Source organism: Nematolebias whitei, chromosome 10, assembly GCF_014905685.2.
Source record: "Nematolebias whitei isolate Nwh7 chromosome 10, NemWhi1, whole genome shotgun sequence".
Taxonomy (NCBI): Eukaryota; Metazoa; Chordata; class Actinopteri; order Cyprinodontiformes; family Rivulidae; genus Nematolebias; species Nematolebias whitei.
Genome location: NC_056507.1, coordinates 14,278,844 through 14,303,006, shown reverse-complemented (window position 1 = coordinate 14,303,006; position 24,163 = coordinate 14,278,844). Strand labels below are relative to the sequence as shown.

Below are 24,163 nucleotides of genomic sequence, written 5' to 3'. Positions count from 1 at the left end.
TTCAATGTATCACAGACTTCACTTTACCTCAGCATTGATGCTTTCTTCAGAGAAGTTTGCCCCAGTCCTGCAGAACATCAGAGATAACAATGTGATGAGGAGCAGCTGAGATCCCATCTTCCTCTGTGACCACAGTCTTCTTCAAAAGGTGTGATGAAGATGATGAACCAACCTCCTCCTGACAGAAGTGCAGCCCGATTTTTTTTTTCTCTCTCACAATTTTCTTCAACAAGTGGGCTTTTTTTTTTTTTTAAGTTATAAAAGCTTCCACAGAAATGTACACACCCGTTGTAAACATTAATCCATTTCTGAACTCCTGATTGTTTTTTTTCTCCCCGTCACTTCCCAGCTGCAGTCAATGCTGAAGTTAGAAAATCCATCCAGATGCAAACATCCGAGCTCAAGGTCAAAGTTTTTTTCCTTAGTTTCAAACGCGCACGAAAAAAAAAGGATCCAAAGTGCCTGTCAAATTCTACCTGGGGTGTTTCTACACAGGTAAGCCGCTTTAAACTAATGGCACGAAACTGCTAAATGAAAATACCCTCATATGTTTCAGACCGTAAACAAAAACGCGAACCGTGATTTTTTTTTTTTCATACTTCCGGTGAAGACTCCACCCCCTCCTCTAGATTCTCTAAACACCAGAGTGAAAAGTGCGCCCTCTGCGGGCCGTAACGGAGAACTGCAGCAGGTCGAAACAACTTCAATTAAATAAAAAAAAAAATATATATATGCAAGTTATTTTAAAGTACCAGTATTGACCATATTTATGTTTCTGTATTCATAGTGTTCAGACATTTAAGATAAAATGACAAACACAATGGAAAAAAAAAAAATTAACCGTACAGTGAAATGTTTAGCTACATTAAGTATGCTTTTAATATATTTTTTTAAGATTTATGGACTTTGTAGCATACATCTTTTAGTTTTTGAAAACAAACCTTAAGAAATTTTATTAAAAACAGTAAGCAAGCTTTCCAGTTATGTTGAGACAAACAAAAAACGATCATCATGTTTATAAAGACTTTGTTAAAGTTTATTATTGCTGCCAGCAGCATGGTCGTCAGAACTCGTCCATCTTTGCTATCCGCCTGTTGCCTGCTTTTGCCACGGTGATGAGGAGGGCAATAAAGAAGCACACAGTCCAGACGCCGGCCACAGGCAACACCACTGTCGTCAACAAACCTGAAAAATGTCAAAAAAGGCATCAAATACTGCCAGAACAAAAAACAAGACTGATAAGTGACCGTAGAGGCATGAAGAGGAGTTAAATACTTACTGGACTGAGGTTTGTCTGGCATTTCAATCTTTATGGGCCCATAAGACAGGAGACCATGGCGGGGATATTCCCTTACTGCTTCCCTTTTACTCACTGAATTACAGTTCTGTGAAGAATTTTTAATTAATCACACAGATACATGCAATAAACCAGGGGTGTCCAATCCTGGTCCTGGTCCCCCCCTATCGTGATGCTTCGTTTCCCTACTTCAACACCTGATCCACCATTCACTGGTTCAAACCAGGTGTGTTGCAAATGAGAACATGTAGGATAATGGCCTTTTAGGACCAGGATTGAGTTTTCCAAATTATATTTTTCTGAACATGTAGTATGCTGCAATAAAGCCCTCGTATGAGAAACCAGATTTAAATGAGCTTACAGGCAGGCAGGACTTCTGGTCTTCCACCTCACACAGCTGCACGGTGCAGTGCAGGTAGAGCTCATGAGGTTCAGTTATGAAGCGAAACATGTCGAAGCTGTATCGAATGGTGGAGCTTTCTCCATTTTGTCCAGACTTCAACGTGTCCACGTCCAGGAAGGAGACGGTGGAGTCGTCCACACAGCTGAGGAGATGACAGGAGGTGGTAGTGAGGAATTTTTAATCAATTAAAATAAAAACCCTATAAAAAGACTGGATATGAAGAGCTGCTCTGACCCGTTATGGATCAGACTGTGAGCCAGTCCCTCTGTAGAGTTGGGCTGGGAGGTCTGAGTGGCCCAACACTCATCGACCCGCAGCAGGAAGTAGTCTGCAGGCTCCGTCACAGCCACCTCTACATACACCTTCAAACACAAAACAGGTTGCAAGATTTATTAAATACAGGCCAGAGGTAGTTTAAAATGTGGATTTGCCAGATTTCAGCTCACATTTATTTTAGTTCTCAAAACAATAAAAAAAAAAAACAAAAAAAAACCACAACAACAAAAAATAAAAAAGGCAAAATATCTGATCCACCTCTATGAAGTTCGATCAAGACTTCTGAATCAAATGTTGAGCTTGGATTCCCAGCATGCACTGGGGCAACCGACTGTTTCAGCAACTGAGAACTTTATAAGATCAAACCATAAGACAATTTTAAAATGATTTTTTATTTATTTAAAAAAAATAATAAAAAAAACTTGGACCTGCTGAGGCAGAGGGAACAAATGTTACACCAGAACACCAATAGACATACAGCGCATGTTCTGGATCTGCACCTCTGTCTGGCCACAGCTGTTTAAAGGTGCTCATTAAATAAGTTAAATATAATAAGAGCCTATTTAAAATAGTTAGTTGACGTGGAAAAGACTTCTATATTAACATGTCAGACGTCGAAACTAAGACGTCTTCTGGCGTCACAGTCTGCATCTCTGAGGGACCCAATTTAGACGTGCAGAAACGACTTTAAAAAGACGTTTAGACGTCTCCTTGCTCAGTGGGTTGCAAACTAAGAATTTAAAACAAAAGGTTTTCCTGAAGTGTGGTTCATAGCATTGCAATGAGTACCTTTAATCTTCAGTCTTAACGTTGGCACACTTTTCTTTTCTCCTCTATGGACAAACTTGACGACATCTTTATTCTTATGGTTACAGGTATTGTTCCGACAGTCATCTCCATATAAATCTTAGTTTAAAGTCTGAATTTTTGAAAATGGACCCATGTCCTTTAAAAATTAAAAAGCATTTGAACAACTTTAAACTGCACCTGTTGGCCTGAACCCACCTTGTCTCTGAGCTCGATAGTTGGAGTTACTGCGTAGGACTTTGTGTACGTTTCATCTGAAAACAGCAGCATCCGGATGGTGGCATCCATTTCATCGATATGCATCACAGTTTCACTGAGAGAACAAAGAATATTTTAAATTAAAAAAATAAATAAAGCCCGACACCTTACACTAAAACCAAAGGAAAATGACAGTTTTTCAAATCACGTCTCACCTGGAAACAGGTACGACTGGAAAAGGCAGGCTGACCCTTCTGGTGTACGGATAGATGCACGTGAAGTTCATCTTAACAATCGAATCTCTGATGATGTTTCCAGTCACATGTGGTTCTGATCGCACGCTCACAGAATACAACAAGTGGGTTGAATTTTTCTACAAGGGGGAGACCAAACGAGTCACCTTAAGAAAAAAAAAAGTGTTCGCCTTTAAATAACAAATACTCCTGCTTTACCTTGAACGGTTTGCCTCCACAGGCCAGATATTTCTCTTTAGAAATCTTGAACATGTAATATGAAACGTCATCAATAACTTCTCGTTGAGCGTGACAGGCCTTGTTGGGCAGATGGAGGGACTCCAGCGGCACGCCGAGGTGAGTGAAGAAGTCTTCCGTCGCTCGGATCGCCATGTAGTCTTTGCCACACATCACTTTTAACTGGGCACCTGTCAAAGAAAAGTAGGGGCGATCAAGGTCGTTTGTAAATTCACTTTCAACTCAAAATTAAAATACATTTTTACTTATTTAGGGGTGGGGGGCAAATAGGGGTCATTCCTCACATTTAAATTGAGTTAAATCCAAGTTTCACAGATGTAGAGCAAATAACGGACATTTTCCCTTCCAGCAACTTGACACACGTCAAAGTCTAGGCCCCCGGGCCAGATCTGGCCCCCTAAGACAGGGGTTCCCAAACTTCTCCATGCCATAGCCCCCCCAAACAGCATTAGCTTCTGGCCAAGGCCCCTCTCACAAACCCACAAATAATGCTACAATATATGTAAAGAAACAACTTTTAGAATGTTTTAACTTTTATTCACTATATTCAATTATTAAAGCTGATGAGCATTTAAAAAAAAAAGTTATTAACTAACATGTTTTAAACACTTACATTCCCAATGGGGGACAAATGTAAATTAAAATTATTTTTAACTGTTGACAGCAGAACTAAAGAAATCCAACCTCTCACTCTCAAACACGTTTATCTGGAAATGAGCTACAGATCGTCCAAGTGGGCGATTCATTATTATTTTAATTAATTAAATTATTATTATTATTATCAACTCCAGCTTTCTGGGGCACCCCTAGGCCGCAGCCCACAGTTTGAAAAAAACACTGCCCTTATACATTTTAAAAGCTGGATTTAAACAAAAAAAATTAAAATCAATGGATCTGATGCGAGAAGAACGTTGAATGACATGATCAAATTCTTGTTGATAATGTGTCATGTGGCTATGGGGGGTGTCCGGGGAGCAACTGGATGGGGTGTCCTGCTCAGAGACACCATGAGATGTGTAACCACTGGGGATCGAGCCCAGGCCAGGGCCTTTGGGTCCCGAGTCGGCTGCCCTGCCCCATCTCGGCCCCCCATGATGAACCTCAGCACTTTGGTTGGCCTTGTCGCTGTTTAAGTGCTTTATAAATAAAATGGTATGGTAACCTGCAACCAAGAAAAGATGTCTGGCATCAGACTTAAGGTAATGTTTCATGTGAAAATGGCCCGCCTGTGGCTCGGACCAAAGTATTAAATCCTGACCCCCCCACCCTTTTTTTTTTTTGGTAATGGGAATTCAACCCCCCTGCTAGCCACGAGACAACCCCAGTGCCATGTCGTTCCACTGGCATATGTTTGTGGTAAGCTTAAGACACTCAGAATTTTTAGCACGACGTAGCCTGGAGATTACTCTTTCACCACGTTTTGGAAGATTCTGCAGTTTTCATATGATGAAAACGTCGAGCACGTTCGGGCTCACAACACTCGATAGATGGCTTTAAAATATAATGCTTTTTTATTTACTGAATGACTTTCATGACGAGATGATGTTTGAGAACATGGTTTGAGACCCTAACCATGATGATGCTTAACACCCTGTCATGCCAGATGCAAAACAGCAAAAATGGTTTCTCTTTGATCCTTCATTAAAACATCTAGTTTACTAGGGCCCATTTTGTTTGCATGAAACTACTATACGGTTGTTCATGAATATAGTAGTCAATGTGGACGACATGTCACTTCCTGCTTCTTCTGAAAATTTAATCCAATTATCTTAAGAAATAAAGTTATGTTGATTTGTTGCAGATCAAAATCACTGGTTGTTTGTTTAAAAAAAAAAAAAAAGATTGAAAAAAAAAAAAAAAAAAGGATAAAAATCTAACCTAAAAATTGACACATCTTCCTTACTTCTTCACCATTTGAGGCAATCTTTTAGTGTCAGTCTATTTGTTTTATCAAGCTCTACCCACTGCACATGTAAAAACAATTCATGGAATTTTGTTTTAGATTAAAAAATAAAAAGGAGAAATTGATCATTTTAGGACAAAGTACAATGTAAGAAAGAGAATCAAGGCCAGCGATAAAGAGCCTACTTTTGTCACACTGGTCAGAATAAAATCCAGGGGCGCACTGGCAGCTTTTCTGGTCCTCAAACAGGACACATGTTCTGGGGTTTGTGCAATGCTCCACACTGCATATTCCTGCACAAACACAGCACATACAAATATATATTGGATTTTACAACAAAAATCCCTGCGCATGAAACTAATAAAGATAATTTTCTCACCATCAACTCTGTTGCTCAAGAAGCCGAGGAAAAACACGAGGACCAGCTGTTTTAAAGTATAAATATTCACATTTTAGGAGTTCCTTTTTCAATATTTCCAAACAATTCCCTGTCAGACTGAACAAAAAAGCCACATTTGTTGTCTGAAACCAGTGTCTTCACTCACCTCAAAGCCTTTTCGGTTCATTTCAGTAAAATATGAGAATATTTCAAACTGAACTTGAGGTCGACTGGGACTCTCGCCTCCCCTCAGGTGGTTTTCAACACCTGCAGCTCTGCAATCAGAAACACCTGAGAGCAGCTCGTTAAACACCAGAAATTAAAAGCAACGTATTGATTTTTATCCACTTCATAACAAAAGTTATTATTTTTATAAGCTTTAATGAGTCCGTTTGTATAAGGGAAATACATACTTCTTTTATTTAAGTATTTGAAAATTAGGTGCCGTTTCCGGGTATTTTTAATTTTCTGCTTTTAATATTTTATCTGCAAAACATTAGAGAATTTAGTTCTCATATTGAAAATGATAAAACAGACATGCTTCACCTCCTGAGTTTTATCATACAAACTACAGTGAGTCACGTTTTATTGTCAATTTAACAAGTTCTCCGCTGAATGTCACTTTAAAAGACAAAAAGATTTTCTGTGTTTTTCTAACTTCACCATTTCAACTAAAACAATTTACAGAAATTTAGGAAATAATTGTGATATATATTTTTTTCCCTCTAGAAAATACAAACTACAACTTAGGGCTGACGTAAAGAAACAATAAAAATCTAAGAACAGTTTAAATTTTGTTTCAGAGCTGGTACTGTAAGAATGGAAGAGATATGTTCTTTCCTGGGATCAGAGACAGGAATGTCCTGAAGGGATCCATAATCAGGCCACAGTGATCCTGGTTGTGCCAACTGGTCCCACCCTGAGGGCCTCAGACCCGACCAGACTGGACTTGAAGCAGACCATCTGCTTCAGATGGACCTGATCAGGTTCTGATCGCTGACACTGCTGTGCAGCAGATCATGTTTGGTTCTGGTTCTCTGTTTTAAAAAATATATTTTCTGTATTTTTCAAAGCAAAAACATGAAATAGTTCACAATCAGTTCTTTCAGCACTATATTGTTTGTACATAGGCCTATTGCGAATGATATTAGACTTGGTAAAATATTTGTCCTTGACAGTCCAACTCTGTGTGCAGATCCAACTGCAGGCTGTTATGTTTAATTATTAGTATTATTAGATAACAAATTAATAAACAAGCTCCAATTTCAGCTAAAGTGCTTTGAAGAAATAAAGGAAAACTAGAGAAACTGCACTTTTTTGCATGAATCCTAAGTGCTGAATGATTTAGCTGAAGTAGCTGAATTGAGCTGCTAAATTAAAACAGCAAGAGATGAGCAAGACACAAGCTAAAATGAGCAGAGCAGCTAAAAGCAACAGAGCTGGAGCTAAACTTGAATTTTGTGCTAAAATTAGAAAACTTGTTGCTACACTTTGCAAAACAATGTTAAAGTTAGGAAAACTAAAAAATAGTAGCTAAAATCAGCAAAATGCTAAAGCTACAATGAGCAGGACAGTAGTTAAGCATTGCAAACTGAAGCTAAAATTAGAGCAACAAGGCTAAAACTAGTATCACCTAAACAGATACTAAAGCTATAAAGCAAAGCAATAGCTAAAATAAATAAAATTGCATATAAAAGGAGCAGAAAAGGAGCATAAACGAACAGCAAAATGATAGCATAAAGGATAGCTAAAAGTGATGGAATGTAGCTAAAAGCAGCAAGTCTGTAATAGTTAAAAGTAGCAAAAGGTAGCTAAAAGTGGCAAAATTGTAATTAAATAAAGCTAAATTGTAGTTTCAAGCTAAACGCAGCAAAATGATAGCTCAAAGCAAAATGTTGCAAAACGGTAAAAGTAGCAAATATCCAAAGGTGGCACACGACAAAAAAAGAGCAAATGAAGTTGATTCCAAAAAATAAAGTTTTTACAAGAATTTGTAAGATTTTAGTGCCTTTATGGGGGAAAGTGTAAATAAAGTTGAACATGACTGAAATGTCTAAACGTTACATAAATCACGTTTTAATGATTTAACTTGATGTTTCATAAGATTTTTATTACTACCATCAGATCTTCTGGTCAGTTAAAACAAACTACACCTGAGCAGATGGAGTCACACAGTCTACTTTTGTATTTTTTTTTCTTCTATGAACTAAAGCCAGCAAAAACTCATACTTTATCAAATTTTAAGTGATTCATTGCACCTTTGATGTGCATTTAAATCAGCCAGGTGAGAAAAAGGCTGTAAATTTATAAAACTTGATGCCACTGACAGGGTTCATGAGCTACCTTATAATGATCTGCTGGTGCATTTATTACAAAATGAAATGGTTAAATTTCTCTCCTTGGCTGAAAACTCAAAGCTAACATTTAAAATCTGATGCTTTGATGCTTAGTTTCAATTCTGTTCTTGAACTTGAGCTAAAATTGATAAAACTGTCATAAACGACACAAGACCCAGCAGACATAGGAAACATTTATTAACACGTCTGTTTACAGAATCTGCTGATATCTGAAGTTATATTAATTGGATACAAAAAGCATTCTTTTTTTGAACATGAACGTAGCATCTTCAGCTTCCAGAAGTGGTCCGGTTTTGTGGTGAGTGATGCGGTGCCACCCTGGTGTTGTGAAATAGCCGGCTTCTAGGAGGTGTGTGTCATCGGCCTGATTCACAACACCAGCTGCAGCACACACACCTGACAGGCCGGTGTTTCTGCAGCAGCGTCCACCGAGAGGAGCAACACATTCACAGCGGATAGAAAACACACAACAGCTTGAACTAGTTTATAATCTAATCCGTGCTGTCTGTAAAAACAGGAGTGGAGACCCCATCTATTGTCAGTTTAAATATACAAAAACTGGAAATAGCACAATGAAACATGGACATAATGACAATATAAACAATAATATAAACAACCTTAACCTCTGCAACATTATTTTTAAAATTCATTTATGAGGAATGCTTTTATCCTTTGTAACAATAAAGGTGAAAATACTCCACAAGAAATAATTTTTAAATGCAAGTTGACATCTGGAAATTAGCTATGGACCTTAGACTTGAGGTTTCATGACCCACATTGGTTCTGACCCTAACTTTGGGAACCACTGGTATAAACTCCTTGACTGTTTAAACAAATATAATAAAAGAAGGCTGTTCAACTAAATTGCTCAGGGGGCCACAGTTACTGAAAGCCAAGAGCTCAGGGACCAGGCATCCAGCAGTTATTGTCAATAAGTTTGTTTTACAGTTTAAGATAGAGTTTTATTTAAAAATTAACCCATTGGTGAACTGAGCTCACCCGTGGGCCTGATTTGGCCCCCAGGCCTCCAGTTGAATAGCCGTTATAAAAGATGCTTCAGCTAAGTGAAGCCGTATGTACTCGACCTAAAAACGTCCGCTTCCAAAACAGAATGAGCCAAAACACCATCTGCGTTTTTTCTCAGGTCAGACTGAGGGACAAAGTGAGAGCCAAAAACTGATGAAGACGGGGGGTTCAAGTCAACTTCAGCTGCTTAATGAGCTTTACTGATCCGTTTGTTCAGGTCAGCTGAGGCATGCTGGGACAATTAAAATGTGCAACTAAATGATCCGAACAGGTTGGGTCACATAAAACTCACTTTGGATTATTTTACCTTCGCTCTGGTGTTTACCAAACCATGGTGGAGAGTCAACTCTCATCTGTTCTTTCAATATCATTAAACAACTTAATGTGAAAAAAGTAGCATTCGTTTTGGGAACTTGGGTTTTTAAAGCGCTGCTGCCTTGAAATCCCACCAAAAGAGAAATATTCCTGCGGCCCCAGGCTTGTAACTGAGCTGAAACCATCTGCCACAGATCCTGCAGCCACAGGGAACAGAGGACGTTCCTTCAGAGCCATCAGGAAACTCGCAATTAGATCCAGTTTATTACCCTGAAAATTTTGACTTCCCCTTTTTTTTGGTGCACATAATTTCCAAGTACTCTCTACTTGATGGTACTTTATTCTTCACATCTAAACCAAACCTTCTGTTGAGACATGTTGAGAAAAACTAAATGAAACATTAAAGGTACTCAAGATTCAGATTTGTATATGTTGGGTTGTAATCTTTTTCTGAAAGGGAAAAATGCACAAAGTAGAAAAAAAGGGAACAATGTGCACAGAAATGATGGTAAAAATGTGAAATTTAGATTTAACCCAACTTTTAAAGTTTGGTTATCACTATAAAACTGATTAAAGATGCCTTTTGATATATTGCTGGAATAATTTGGGTTAAAAATACCTCAAGCCATAATAAAGGTACTTGCAGATGTGACGGGGTAAACAGTTTGAGGACAACTGTGGACACACAAGTCAAAAGCTCTTGTGAGACGTGACATTTAAAGCTCACATTCAGGACTTTAAACATCCTGCAGACTTCTGTGATGCAAGCGTCGGCTGACTGGCTCAAAAGATGCAGCAGCATGTAGCGTGTGACCGTTAATTTATCAGCTACGGCAGAAAAACAAAGTAAAACGTAAAGAAAACAAAATGGGATTTAATGTTTCAACATAAAAGGACAACTGAAAACATTTTATTTTTTATTCCAAAAAATTTAAAGATACAAACAGAAAACAAAAATAAACACACAGATGACAAGAAGTGATGGATGAAAAAACAAAACGTCTGTTAACGTCGAACTGATCGCACATAGATGAGTCTGTGAATGAGTCTTCAGAATCCAAGGACTTGCAGGAGGGTGGGGGTGTATTATGTGTGTGTGTGTGTGTGTCAGTTCATCAGTAACTCCATCTGCACCAGTCTTGCGTTCGTGTCCCCGGCCATGTTGTAGGGAATCATGCCAGCGAAGGTGATCAGGGCTCTGGCCTGGCTGCGCAGTTGCTGTTTGAAGGCAGATTGAGGATTTAATTTTTTTTTAATTGATTACTTTGAAATAAACCAACTCATATAATTTTATTGTAACTGCTGAAAAAAATATCTACTAACAGAAACACCAGATGTATTAATCCAGGGATTACCTCATATTTAAAGCATTCTACACCAAAAAGCTGAACTTAGAGCTTCAAACACAAGTTTTTGGATCATTTACAGATGTTTTTATGCAGTTTTTTTTTCCCTCTGTGCTCTAAAACTCACCATGCCTCTGTCCTCAGCGGTTCTTTGTGATCGCCCTGGCGTGCCGGCTGGCGCCCCCTTCAGACGTTTATACTGGGTGAAGAGGATGTTCATGGTGGCCAGCAGAACCTCAGACAGGTTGTGACGCACCTGAACACACAAATATACATTCAAAAAACAAACCAAAAAAAGTGAACTGAAAACACTCTTTGTGTTGAACGTGTTGAGGGCACCTCATCACTGAAGTTTCTAAAAGCTGCTACCCTCTCCTCCACGCTGTCCTGACTGAGCGGAAGCAGCTTTAAACGCTCCATCACCTGGAAACAGGAAAACAAAAAAAACCCCAGCATTAATCAAAAATCATCCCACGATTTTACAGCAAGGCTCTTTTACTTTTACAGCGTGTCCGTCTTTCAGCAAAACTTCTCATGAACCAGTGGATGGATTTTAATCAAACTCAGAAAGTAATTACTGGATGTACATCTAAAAGTCATTAATATTTGGAGTCAATCTACTTTAAAGATGGCCACCCCTGCTAACTGACTTTAGCTTACACAAAACGAGCTACAACTCAGTAAGTTTACAGATACTGAGCTATTGATGTGGTGGTAGCTGAGAGTCATCATCTACACATACTGTGAGTGCCAACAGATCTCACAGTATCACAAGAAATTACTCATCATTTACAAGGTTTGACCAAAACAGTCGATCCGTTCTCATAAGATGATCTTAAAACTCTAGTATAAAATGCAGCAGGCCATACATATTCCTTTAAGGTAGTAGTTCTCAAACTGGGGTCCCCAGACCCCAAGGGGTGCACGACCCGGTGCCTTGGGGTCCACAAAAAAAAAAAAAAAAAAAAGAACATAGACACCAGTATATATACATACACATATACATATATACAGTATATATGTATTTTACAAGCACGTACATGTTTAACAACCCGTTAAAATACACCAAAATGCAGGAAATCACATCTACTTAATTCAAAATTTTCTGGGGGAGGACCCCCAGAACCCCTGCCCCCCCATGCCAGCCCGCCTGCTATTTGCATTCCGTCATCGATCAGTTTACAAATTAAGCCCTGTTACTTGGTATGACTACTCCTGTTATGATTCTGTCCAGTTTTATGTAAAGAGTTTTCTGTAATAATTTGAAGGAGTGGCAACACATTTATTATGTTCATTATGTGAATAGGTAAAGTTTTAAAGTGGTTTTTGATACTGTTAATTTTCTCAAAACTGTAATTTTTGGAAGTTGAAATTAAAATTTTGTTAATTGTGTCTTATATTAAAAATTCCTCATGTTTAAAAGTATAAAAATTGTATTAACACTATTAAAGGACAGGTCTTAAGTATTTATGTTACACAAATATTTCCATTGCATTAAAGAGACAAATTGGAAAAAAATATTTAATAAACGTGAGGCTTATGAGGGGGTCCCTGAACCTAAAAAGTTTGAGAACCCCTGCTTTAAGGAACGTTATTAGGTTTGTGGACGATGAGGGAGTTCTACCCCTCTCCTCACTCACATCGCAGGCTCTGTCGACGTGACCCGCGTGGTACTCGTCAAAGAACGTCATCAGGTCCAAAAGCAGGTAGAAAGTACTATTAACAGACTTCTCCGCTGCTATTCCCTGAGAACGGTACCTGCAGTGGAAACACAAAAGAGAGCCAGTCTTAGACATGCATGAGTGGACCCCCACCCCCCCCACCCCACCAACATTTCATGCGTGTCTTTACCTCTCAGCTATCGCCACCGACATGTTCTTCAGCCTCTCTTTGTTGGACTGCGGTGCGCTGACCTGAGCAATGACTGGACTGAGCAGCCTGTTCATCAGCTCCAAAACCTTATCTGGGTTCTACACAGCACACACACACAGAGACCGTGAAAGATTTCAGCAGCTTTAAAGATTCTGCTGCAGTACATGCAAACACGAGCAGCTGCGCTCACCTTGGCCAGCTCGTAGAGTTTGACCGCCTCCTCAAACAAGCCTTTGTTCTCCGCTTCAAGAGCCACCTTACTGATGATCGCTCTGGTGTCACCGGCAAACTTATCTATGACGCCAGGCTGGAAAGAGATCCAGACGCTCAGACGGGAACAATGTTTGCTTTGATGATGATTTCAGTAAACACCAGGAACAAGACGACTCGTTGGATACCAAACTCTAATGTATTTTTCAAACAAGCACATTTTTTCAGTCACACATTAACTGATGCTTTTAATAAAATGGACTGAAGAATGTATTTTAATTAATTAAGTTCTTGAAACCAGAAAACATATCCTGCTTTATTCTTTTCTGAGACGACCTATAATTTCTAACACAGCGGCAATCCGATTGATAAAGATTGCAACCGTCTTTAGTGATATCTTTACGTTAACTCACCAGTTCCACCAAAGCATAAAGTCGTCGTTTATTTGTTCAAGTCTTTTGTGTGTTTGTTTGTAGAATTAGCAAAATATCTCATGAACCAGTGGGCAGATTTAGTGAAACTCTCAAAGTAATCCTTGGATGTGCCAACTAATTAACATTTGTAGTCACAAAAAGTAATATGTTCACCACAACTTAGCAAAAGAAAATGATGACGGCACCGCCAGTTTTACTGATAATGAACTATAACTTGGTGTGGTAGTAGCTGAGACTCACAACTAGTGACTGTATAGAGCTATGACATGGACCCAGATGTTGAAGCTGGAAGGGAACCAACTTCCCTGTCAGCTGATGTGGACTCGTTAGTTTGTACTTTGCTACTGTATGGTCAAATATTAATTTTTCCGAACATATTTTGATGTAATTAGTTACTTTATGCTTATAAGACACACAAAACCCATGCTAGGGAACACAAACAGGGGCTGGCAATATCACATGAGCTCTCGCATCTTATTTTCAAGGTGTGACCAAAACGACAACAACTCAATCTAAAACTCTGACGTGAAATGTGGCGGGCGATATGCATTCCTTCAAGGAAAACTGGGGCATTATTTCATTATAGTTCTGCAACACACACCAGAAAGAGAAGAAAATAAAACTCAGCAGGTGATGTCTTACAGCCATTTGTTTAAAGGACATGTATTTTTTGTTTATATTTTAAATATTGAGAAAGATTTTTGTGATGGATCCTCTAATTATGAAATGTGACCACATTATGTTGAAATTATTCATTTAAAAATAAGATATCTGAATCCCTCGACCTATCAGTGCAAGTTTAAACTCACTTAAATAAAAGACTGCCGTAGATGTGAGGAGTTTCTTAAATCTAACACCCAGTCAGGCCCTTTTATTCTACTTTTCTCATTTCTTTTGTTTTGCGTGTTTGCTGTTCTGAACAGGACTTTAATTGATCAACACATAATCTTTCCTGGAAGTCTGAATGCACCTGAAAGTAAAGTGATGATTTCAGTCATGAACACAGTGAGCCTTCAATCAGAGAAGTGTGTAGGAAGACGTGCTGTGAGGTGTTAACGCTGGCGGCAGTGTGTGGGATGAAACATCCGGTGATGTAAATTTGAAGTGACAAAAGGAGCCTCAAACATCACGTCGAGCGGAGCGCTGCAGGCTCAGCAAGGAATGTAAAGAAACGATGGAAGCGGGGATACACAACGCAGTAAGGTGGCGTTTTCCGTTCATCAACAGTTGTGTTAAAATTTGACACAATGATGGCGTTTGACTGACACTGAGCTTAAACAAAAATATTAAAAAATAAAAATAAACGTGAACCAGGCAAAGAAACAAATACTGAAGGTGGACAAGAAATTCTTACCTTCCTGCTGCCATCCTTCTCTAGTCTTCCCAACAGCATGTCAAACTGCAGAAAGGACAAAAACATTAAAAACATGCCAAGAGTTCATTTAAATATCAGACAAATCTGTGCATTTATGCTGTAAAATGCAGTCAAGAAGATATCTAATATTTAACATATATATGTAGCACATTTGGCAGAAAAGGTGTCATGTACTCCGAACCTGCCCAACAGATTCTTAAAGAAGTCAACAGACAGAAATCTGACAGGTCCAGCTGATTTTCCCAGAAGACTCACTCACCTCTCGACTTTCGATAACAAGTTCACTGACACATCGCATGAACATGTTTTCACCTTGGCTGTCCTTTTCATTTCTGCAAAATGAGTAGAAATGAGGGGTGTTACATTTAGCAGTAATCATCACAAGCATCGATGCCTGATTAACAACGAGAGGGAGAAGGAAATAGAACCGTCCACCTGGGGGCGCGGGATGATTTACCGTAAGAAGTAGAAGTACTGCAGAGCTTCTCTCGGATCAGTGGACTCAAACTTGCGGGTGTACAGCATGAGCAGACGGATAAAGTTGAGGCGCCGCACCATTGGGGGGTCGCCAGGCTCCTGACTCACTGCAGAGAACGTGTAAAAAGTTGGAACCTTCACAACAAGCGTGCGGATCTACCACTAAAATAAATGTGAATACACTCACACAGCTGAGCGCTCTGACCAGAAGACTTCAGCAGCAGCCGCAGCTCATACAGAACCAAAGCAACATGCACAGCGTGGCTACGGAGTCGCTCTACACGGAACAAGAACGCCACGGCCGCCTCAAACTGAGCCGTTAGGAACAACACCTGGAAATACAGGAAGGGGTGCTGGCTCGCAGAGAAGTGAGACTCTCCTGTTGGACAAGAAGTTTGGAGAAAACGGCTATCAGGAACAAAAAGTAGTCAAATGTATAAAAAGTGTTTCTCTAATCACTCAAATCTGCAAGAAAATGATAAGTGTCGGGAGTAAAACAGTAGTCCCTCACTACTTCGCAGTTAAGACTTTTGCGGACTCGCTCTTTCGCGGTTTGTCAAAGTAAGATTATACACAAGAAAAAAATATTGTATACGTCATGATTGTCAACTTTAATATTACTCACGTGATTGGGACAATACTGGATACAGTAATGTACAGTAAAAAGTTAACAAAAAATAAAATACTTTGGACAGGCACTGCCATTTAGTAGTTTTCTCTCAATAAGCCCACACTGTCACCCCGTTCATAACGACTACATTTCCCAGAAGCCAACAGTGCCCCGCCCAGAAGCCATGTTGCCTTCTGCTGAAATACATAGAGGGAATGTTTTGATCTGATCTGAAAAAGTTTGGCGCTTATTACAGTGACTTGGGCACTTAATGGATACACAGAGCTGCAAGGAACCCACCGGGAACCGGACCAGAACCTCTAGACTCATCTGTGAATCTGAGTGCTGCTAGCCGGCCCATGAGGCCTTCCGAGTGGGGAGGCGCCACCATAGCTCCAAATGGAGCTCATCTGGATTTCCCCATCCAGATTTGAACTCAAACAGACCATCCCATGCTGGCCATCTGAAGGTCCGGCTCCCTCCAAAATGTTTCTGTGCTCAAGGGCTGCACAGAACCTGACTGGAACCAGAGTAGAACCAGCAGGGTAGGTCTGCCGGACCAAAACCAAGCCACTGTTTCTGTAGAGCTGGTGAGTTAAAAAGGCATTACTACTCACTCAACTTAAAATTTTAAGTTGAGAGAATAAACATTATCAAGTTATCTTGATTAATAAACTCTTGCTAAATAAACTTTTGCTTTAGTTTAGTTGATTTAAATTTATTTGTTGACTGAACTGTTTTAGTATGTCAGAGTCAGATTCAGAGATTCTTTATTGTCGTTCGCACCACATGTGGTTCATGTGGTGGAACAAAATTATGTACACAGGGTCCCAGTTACAGCCAACAATAAAAAGTAAAAGAAAAACAATGATAACATCTAAGAAATGAACTAAGAAAAACAACTAAAAATGCACTAAGCACTAATAGCATAAAAACAGTACGTCGAACAGCAGCACGAACATGAGCATGAGTCTGTGTGAGCAGATGAGCATGCATGAACACATCAACATGAAACTGCAGCAGCAGCAACATGATGTGATTTTTCACAGTGATTATTCTAGTTAGAGATTCATGAGTAACAGCCTCAGGGTAGAAGCTGTTCCTCAGTCTCGTGGTTCTACACTTAATGCTCCTCGACCTCCTTCCTGAGGGGAGTGGGGCAAAAAGTGTGTGTGCTGGGTGAGTGGGGTCCTTCATGATGCAGGTGGTCCTCTTCCTGCATCTGGAGGTGTAGATGTCTGTGATGGTGGCGAGGCTGACTCCAACAGACTTCTGTGCAGCCTTCACCACTCTCTGCAAAGCTTTTCTTTCTGCAGCTGTGCAGCCTCCATGCCACACATTGATGCTGGAGCACAGGATGCTCTCCACTGCACAACTGTAGAAGGAGGTGAGGACTGAGCTTCCCAGTCCAGCTCGTCTCAGCCGCCTGAGGAAGTAGAGTCTCTGATGAGCTTTCTTGATCAGGCTGGTGGTGTTGTTGCTCCAGCTGAGGTTGTCATTCATGTGCACACTCAAGTACTTGTAGCTGGAGACCACTTCCACCGCAGATCCTCTTATGTTCAGGGGGGTGTAGGTGTGTTTGTTCCTTCTGAAGTCCACAATCATCTTGTTCATCATATTGTTTCAACTCAAAAATCTGTCATTTCTACTTCGCGAATTTTCACTTATTGCGGGGGGTTCCAGATCCTAAACGAGGAACTACTGTATTAGGTTTAACATCAAAATGCATTTGCTAGAGCTTAAAAAAATGGTAACAATCATTAAAAACAAGTTCCAGCCTGGAATGAATGAACGAACGAACAAACAAACAAAACTTAGCCTGTAAGGTAGTTTTTAAAGAACTCAATGCAACATCATGAAAACCTTTTTTTTTTTATTATTATTCATACGGTAAGAAACAAAATCCACACAATATTTTTCACATTTTGATGGTAAATGTGTTCTTAAATACAAAACGTGTTTGTGACCAGATGCGTTTATCTATGAAAACTGTTGTGAATGACTGAAAATAGGTCAACAATAGGGCATCTGTGGAAGAACTGTTTAAGATGAACAAATCGGACAATTCTGATGCATTGGTACGTGTTTAGGCTCAGATTTGCTCAGTATGCAGATAAATACATCAGTTAGGTTGGAAGTTTTTTTTTTTCATTTACCCTTTATTTATGCAGGTAGTCTCATTGAGCCGCGAGAACTCATTTTCAAGAGAGACCTGTTTGGGGAGCAGATGGTGGGGGTTAAGGGCCTTGCTCAGGGGCCCAGAGTGGAGCGAATGAGGGTGGAGGGAGGAGTGGGTGTTTCACCTTTTCCACCCACATTTTGATGTCGACGGTACCGGGAGGTGAACCTACGACTTTACGATCACAAACCCATCTTCTAGCCTCAGCGCCACCACTCCCCCTGTGTAAGTGTAAGCCTAGAAGAAGTTTCACCAACAAAATTAATATTGGATAATTTTCTTCAATAAATAAATGACCAAGTATAATATTTTTGTCTTGTTTGTTTGGGTTCTCTTTATCTACTTTTAGGACTTGTGTGAAAATCTGATGTTTTAGGTAGGGATGGGGCAGATCCGATCCAGTATCGGTATCGGCCTCCGATACCAGCATAATTTACGTATCGGATTTTCCGATCCACAATGCATGTTGGCTTCAAACTATGGAATGGATTTCCTGAACGGCGGCGTGTCTCATGAGCCCAGAGTAAAAGACCCACCTCACATTCAGGAAATCCAGTTCATAGTTTGCAGCCAGCTACAACGTGAGGGCTGAGTTAGCAGCACTGTGGCTAACGGCTAACAAACTTTTCATCTAAACATGTCCGCTGTGTGGAAGTATTTTACACTAAAAACACCACAAGACAGCATCGTGCAATGTCTGCAGAGCCATAGCGCCACATTAAACCACGTTAAAGTTAGTTTTACGATGGACATTCGAGCTCCGTGGCTTCAGCGGGGCAGTACTCTTTGGTCAAACCGAAGGAGGCGACTCGACACTGGCCAGTCGCGTCCAATCTGCCCCGCTCAGTCTGCCCGTCTCTGAGGAGGGACAGACTTGAGTGCGGCTGCCCCAAATCAGGCTGCCTGCTACGGATTGAAGAAGAGGAAGACATCGCTGAACCCAAGGAGCTCAAATGTTTACAGAGAAGTTGCTAAACTTCATCATGATTCATGACCAACCACTATCAGTTGTAGAAAACGAAGGATTTCACAGCTTGATACTTGCAGCCAAGATATAGTTTACCCTCCAGGAGATATTTATCAGTACAACAGTAGACAATCATAAAAAACATGATTTGAAAATTATATATATTAAAAACAAACAGCTACATTATAAAGTGATGTAAAATACTAAAAACAGGAACATGTCTGTTGGTTTATGCCATGAACTTAGCAGGTGTCTGAAGCCATTAACATTTAATTTAATTAATTTATTCATTAATTTAAATGAAACAAAATTAAAAAAAAAAAAATCAAAAAGAAAACATTGAATGAAAAGAGTGCAGAAAGAAGAAAAAATTTCTTGTATCTGCCCCTTATAAAATATAAAACAACTTTAAACAATCACTTAAATTAATCACTTTAATATCCACTTTAAAGCTAGGAATAAAAAGAAACATGTTTTGTGTTAGCAGAATTTAATTCTAACTTTAAAACTTATCCAACATTAATAAAACTTACCTCAAGTTGCCTTTTTGGACATGCATGCATATATTTGTACAAATTGTACTTGAGAGGAGATTATTACAGCCTCATATAAAATCAATGACGATCATGATATCGGAACTGGATCGGTATCGGCCGATACTCAGCTCTAGGTATCGGGATTGGATCGGAATTTTACAAAGTGGATCGATGCATCCCTAGTTTTAGGTCATATTTATGCAGAAATATAGAAAATTCTAACGGCTTCACAAATTTTCAAGCACCACTGTAGATATTAAAAAAGCTAATTTTGTTGAATATTTAGACACAGTTCTCCCAGGGTCTGTACACATCTTATCAACTATTTCCAGAAGAAATTAAAAAATGTATATATTTTGTTGAGCACAGGTACTTAGTCATCAAGTTTACTTTTTAATTATAATTCTTAATCCTCTAGTTGGTTGGAAGTTTGAGGAGTAGAACAGTGTGGACCATGTCAGCCATTTTACAGCCTTATCTCAGACTTGCAGCGTTTTAGTTCAAAAAGCACGAGAGCACATGGAGGGAGGATGGAGAGAGGGAGAGAGGGAGAGAGGGAGGGATGAGGAGAAAAAAGATGAAGGAGGCAACATAGAAAAATGTGCGTGGGAGGGGGGGGCTGTAGCCGAGTAGGCAAACAAGAAATGACAAAGAACAAATATATATGCAAGGAGAGAACTTTAAAGAGGGCAAAAATCAGCGAGGAAATGACGATAAGAAAGAAGGATGAAAGATAAAAGGAGAGGACAGAAACGCAGCAAATGAGCGGCAGAGAAGCAGAGCAGACAAGGCTGCTGAACGCTGGCAGCGTGTGTAAGAAATTAAGAAAGGTCTCTGGGCTTTGAGTCCTGCTGTGAAGCAAAATGGAGGACAACAAGAAACACTGCACCAAACAATCGAGGGAGACGAGCAGCAGGGCTTTGGGCTGTGCTTCCCACAGAGCAGCGAGTGGGAGAGGAACGTCGAGAGGGTTAGCCGTCTTATCTAAACGAGGCAGCGATGGCCCACAGAAAGAGCAACGCTCAGGAGAAAACCGTGTATTATTTCAGTCTCCATCCAGGAGGGATGGTCACATGCTCCTGCTCTACAAATTCCTGCTCATTTGGGGGCAAGCGGTGAATTAACCGAGAAGTGTGTCTTAAACCCAACACTTGATAAAAATAAAAATAAACTGACCGAGCCTGGCTTCACCTTTACTGTTTATAGTTCAGAAGAAAACCCCGAGAGGTTTATGGCATTAAAAACAATCTCTTAAATGAGCATGGGTGGGAAATCAAATCCAACATATATCAGCTTTTACCTGTGATGAACATCTTCATGTCTAACGTTCATGCCTTCGAGGAGCTCCAGTATCTGTGCCTTTATTTCAGGGTAATATGTAATGCTTTTAGAAATCCAGGACACTGTACGGTAATTCTTGGAGAGATCAGGGGCACAGCGTGATGCAGCCAGGGACAGTCGGAGAGTATGACCTAGTTTGTTTCAAGCATGCCGACTCCTTTCAGGGGTCACTTTTGCAATCCAGTCCTCAGTTTCTATGAACGGCAGGAAACCACTGATGGATAAATCCAATTTGGATCTCTACAGGATCCAGGTGACTGGCAGCAGTAGCATATCCAAGAAAGAAACCACACCTAGCTCATAAAAGATAAACAACTGTTGCAATTTTTTTTACATTCAGCAGTTAACAGGTTCCTACGCATCTATTATAAAACTGCTTGTCCAGATTCAGATTTTCAGATCGTAAATTTTTAGAAATTGTTTGATGTGCAAACATTTGTAAAAGTCCAGTGAAGCTTTGTATAGTGTTATTAAAGGTCAAACCTTCACAAGCTTCAGAGCTGAGCAATTTAAGTTGTAGTCTGTATGTGCATCATACGGTTAATGATCTGTAGTTAGCATGCAAGACGCTACAGTCAGAAGTAATTTGGGCTTCACAGACTTCTGTACATGCAACATTTGGTTTGGAGGGGGCCATACAGATCTGCTAAAATCAATCAAAGAGTCACATATTGAACTGGAAAATAATATTCTTCTAAATAGATAATTTGGAAAACATTTCCAGTTTTTTTCTTCCATTTCCTATTGGATGAGTTGGAACATAGCATGCTGTCAAAAAATAAAATAAATAACGTTTCCTTAATATTCTCAGAATATCAGACATCATTTCAGTAAATTGGTGCTTGTTATAAATGTATGCCAGCTAAAAATAATTAAACTGTAATTTTATTTTTCATTTATATGACCTTTATTTTACCAGATGAAATGTTTGAGAACTTCCCGTTTTGTGTCTTGGTTTTACAAATCTTTAGATTTTAACTTTCATGTTTTTATGCTTTATTTTATATTTAAATAGCTACCTCTGGTGTTTCCTCAACAATAAAATAGTTCATCAGTTCCTTCGTGTTACAGCCACTATTGTTTAACCATTTTACATTATTATCATATTCTTTGTTTTATTTTGCATGTGAATTTGGTTCTTTTTTTTAATTGCTTTTACTTTGTGCTACACTTCATGAAATAAATAAAGCTAAGCTGACGGATTTATTAACACAAACAACTCATATTCATGTGCAGCAATATTCAGCTAAGGAAGTGAACCAAGACATCAAATATGTGGCTTTTTTGTTGCTAATGTCAGTTCCCTTCACTCAACCTGCATCAGAAAATATTTTAAGATTCAAAAAAACATTATCGGAAGAAGATATAAAGATTGGATCTTAAATAATTTGTGGATTAACAAAAAATAAATAAACTTAAAAGCATCTTAAAAAAAAATCAATTTGCTTTATAAATGGTCCAACATAGGAACTAGAGTAATACATTTACAATGTTTAGAAAATGTAAGCTCATTTCTAAACAATATACGGGTTGTTACAGAGCTAATCTGAGGTGGGAATCAAAAATTATTCCGGTAAGGTCTGTTCAAATCTGAGACGACACTCTATAGATGACTAGAAAATGAGAAGAACTGCACAAAGTGGTGTTTATTCACGTCTGTGATTATTTCTAAGGCTGAAAAGATGCAGCGACGTACCGTAGTCTTCCAGCAGCTGCTTCTGTAACTGTGGCAGAGTGAGTCTTTCCTGAGGAGAGCTGCTGCTGCTGTCATCGTCAAAACACACCTGGTTCAACTGCAGGAGAAAATAAAACACAAGAGTGCAAGGGCTGCAAACAGTATTGCTTCACAAAGAAAAATACGGTTTTGAGGTCCATCTCTGAATTGAAAAGAAACAGTAAATCTGTACCTTAAGCCAGAGGTAGTCCTCGGTTTTATCTGCCACCTCTCCATGATTATCATTGACGTCACATTTCCCGATCAGACAGTAGACGGCTCTTTTGTAGGGATCAGCGCAGGTCCTCAGCGCTCTGCGGTAGTGAATACGAAGCTTGTTCTCTGAAGTCGGGGAAAGGCTGAAGAAATGAAAGATGCAGAGTCAGTGTGAGGAAATATAAAAGAGAATCATTATTTCATTTATTCTTTTCTCCCAGCTGAAAACAAAAAGAACCCGAGATATTAACAAAGTCCATGCTCAATAATCCAGGTATACAATCCAACAATTTTCAGTCAGGTCAACCCGAGCTATTCTCACCGTTTTTCAGGGCTGTTCATGTACTCCTGAAACCAGGTCTTAAAGTCTCCCAGCTGATGGTGCACCCTGTTCACCACATGCATGGCTGCATTCACATCTCCACAACGCAGGCAGTAGTAGATTACTGCCCACACTGGGTGGCCTTCTATCTCACCATCCTGTATTAGGCACATTTGGTATAAAGCAAAGTCTTAATCTCAAATTTGGATTATGATCTACTAGGCACAAACAACTTTGTCTAACTAATCAAGTCTGAGGTCTATGTCACAAATATTAATTTACTTTATCAGTGTGGATCAGGGTACTTAGTAAGACATGCTTGTTTTCAACCTGACTTTTAGCTGGTTATGATGCTTAACTAACAGCTTAAAGGCTGGTTGGCTCTACAGGAAGGCTGCATGTTTGCAGTTGTTAATCTAACATTCAAATCAAGGGTTCCCAAATGGCAGACCACAGTCCAAATTAGGCCTGTGACGATAAACAATTAATCAATTAATCAATTTTAGGTCGGGTTTTTAACTAAAGACCAATGATTTAATCTGCATGTGTGTTACCTACCTGCATGCCAGGTAGAGGCCCAGGCAACTTGATGTTGAGGAAGCTGCGGACTAATTGGTACGTTCCAGGGACACCTCCAAGTTGGGCCTGATGAAGATTCCCAAAGACTGTTCCCATTGTGTGGTTTTTATATCTGCACAAATGGCAGCAGAGTTAAAAGTGGAGCAGCTGAGCTACATTTTAGACTAATGAATCCCTTGCATCTACAAAACAATTAATAAATAAATTCAAACCAAGTCAGCTGCTAGACACACTTAGAAAGGCCAGTCACCTGTTCTCAAGAAAGCTGAGCGCCTGGCGAACGAAGGCCATCTGCATCTCAACTGAGGTGCGACTCTTCAGGGTGTCTTTGGCCGGAACCAGCAACACATCTGTCATCTGCTTCACCATTAGCCACAACTCCGATACATTCTGGAGAGCGGAAAGTCGGTGACTTATGGAGTAGTTATTATGAGAATAACAGTCTTTAATTTTCATTTATTTACTTGGAAAACGTCAAACAGCAGTGTGACGAAGGTATTCACCATTCAGAGAAAAGCTAAGGGGCTAATGCA

The 24,163-nt window shown here is 39.6% G+C and overlaps 2 protein-coding genes across 2 annotated transcripts in view; both read right to left on the bottom strand.

Annotated features, from left to right (window-relative positions):
- Positions 1-991: 991 nt before the first annotated feature.
- On the bottom strand, positions 992-5,983 carry zpd (zona pellucida glycoprotein d). The gene is made up of 10 exons (XM_037682693.1): positions 5,921-5,983; positions 5,755-5,800; positions 5,561-5,668; positions 3,434-3,642; positions 3,197-3,354; positions 2,982-3,096; positions 1,935-2,062; positions 1,659-1,842; positions 1,280-1,385; positions 992-1,185 (listed from the first exon to the last, which is right to left on the bottom strand). The coding sequence occupies exons 1-10, from the start codon at positions 5,939-5,941 to the stop codon at positions 1,064-1,066; spliced, it is 1,197 nt and encodes a 398-aa protein (XP_037538621.1). The 5' UTR covers positions 5,942-5,983; the 3' UTR covers positions 992-1,063.
- A 4,513-nt stretch (positions 5,984-10,496) lies between these two features.
- nup93 (nucleoporin 93) overlaps positions 10,497-24,163 on the bottom strand; it is a 34,896-nt gene continuing 21,229 nt past the window's right edge. The window contains exons 8-22 of the mRNA XM_037682692.1: positions 23,881-24,020; positions 23,610-23,742; positions 23,052-23,209; positions 22,707-22,872; positions 22,496-22,592; positions 15,354-15,545; positions 15,147-15,273; positions 14,949-15,021; positions 14,669-14,713; positions 12,861-12,977; positions 12,650-12,768; positions 12,439-12,556; positions 11,138-11,221; positions 10,926-11,054; positions 10,497-10,670 (exon numbers count right to left, since the gene is read on the bottom strand). Of these exons, the coding sequence (XP_037538620.1) occupies positions 10,560-10,670; positions 10,926-11,054; positions 11,138-11,221; positions 12,439-12,556; positions 12,650-12,768; positions 12,861-12,977; positions 14,669-14,713; positions 14,949-15,021; positions 15,147-15,273; positions 15,354-15,545; positions 22,496-22,592; positions 22,707-22,872; positions 23,052-23,209; positions 23,610-23,742; positions 23,881-24,020 (1,809 nt within the window). The 3' untranslated portion in view covers positions 10,497-10,559. The remainder of the gene's footprint in view (positions 10,671-10,925; positions 11,055-11,137; positions 11,222-12,438; positions 12,557-12,649; positions 12,769-12,860; positions 12,978-14,668; positions 14,714-14,948; positions 15,022-15,146; positions 15,274-15,353; positions 15,546-22,495; positions 22,593-22,706; positions 22,873-23,051; positions 23,210-23,609; positions 23,743-23,880; positions 24,021-24,163) is intronic.

Coding starts and splice junctions, on each gene's coding strand:
- zpd (XM_037682693.1), bottom strand. CDS start 5,941: ATGAACCGAAAAGGCTTTGAG. Junction 5,669..5,754: donor CTTGAGCAACAGAGTTGATG/GTGAGAAAATTA, acceptor GTGTTTGTGCAG/GAATATGCAGTGTGGAGCAT. Junction 1,843..1,934: donor CACAGTCTGATCCATAACGG/GTCAGAGCAGCT, acceptor TCATCTCCTCAG/CTGTGTGGACGACTCCACCG.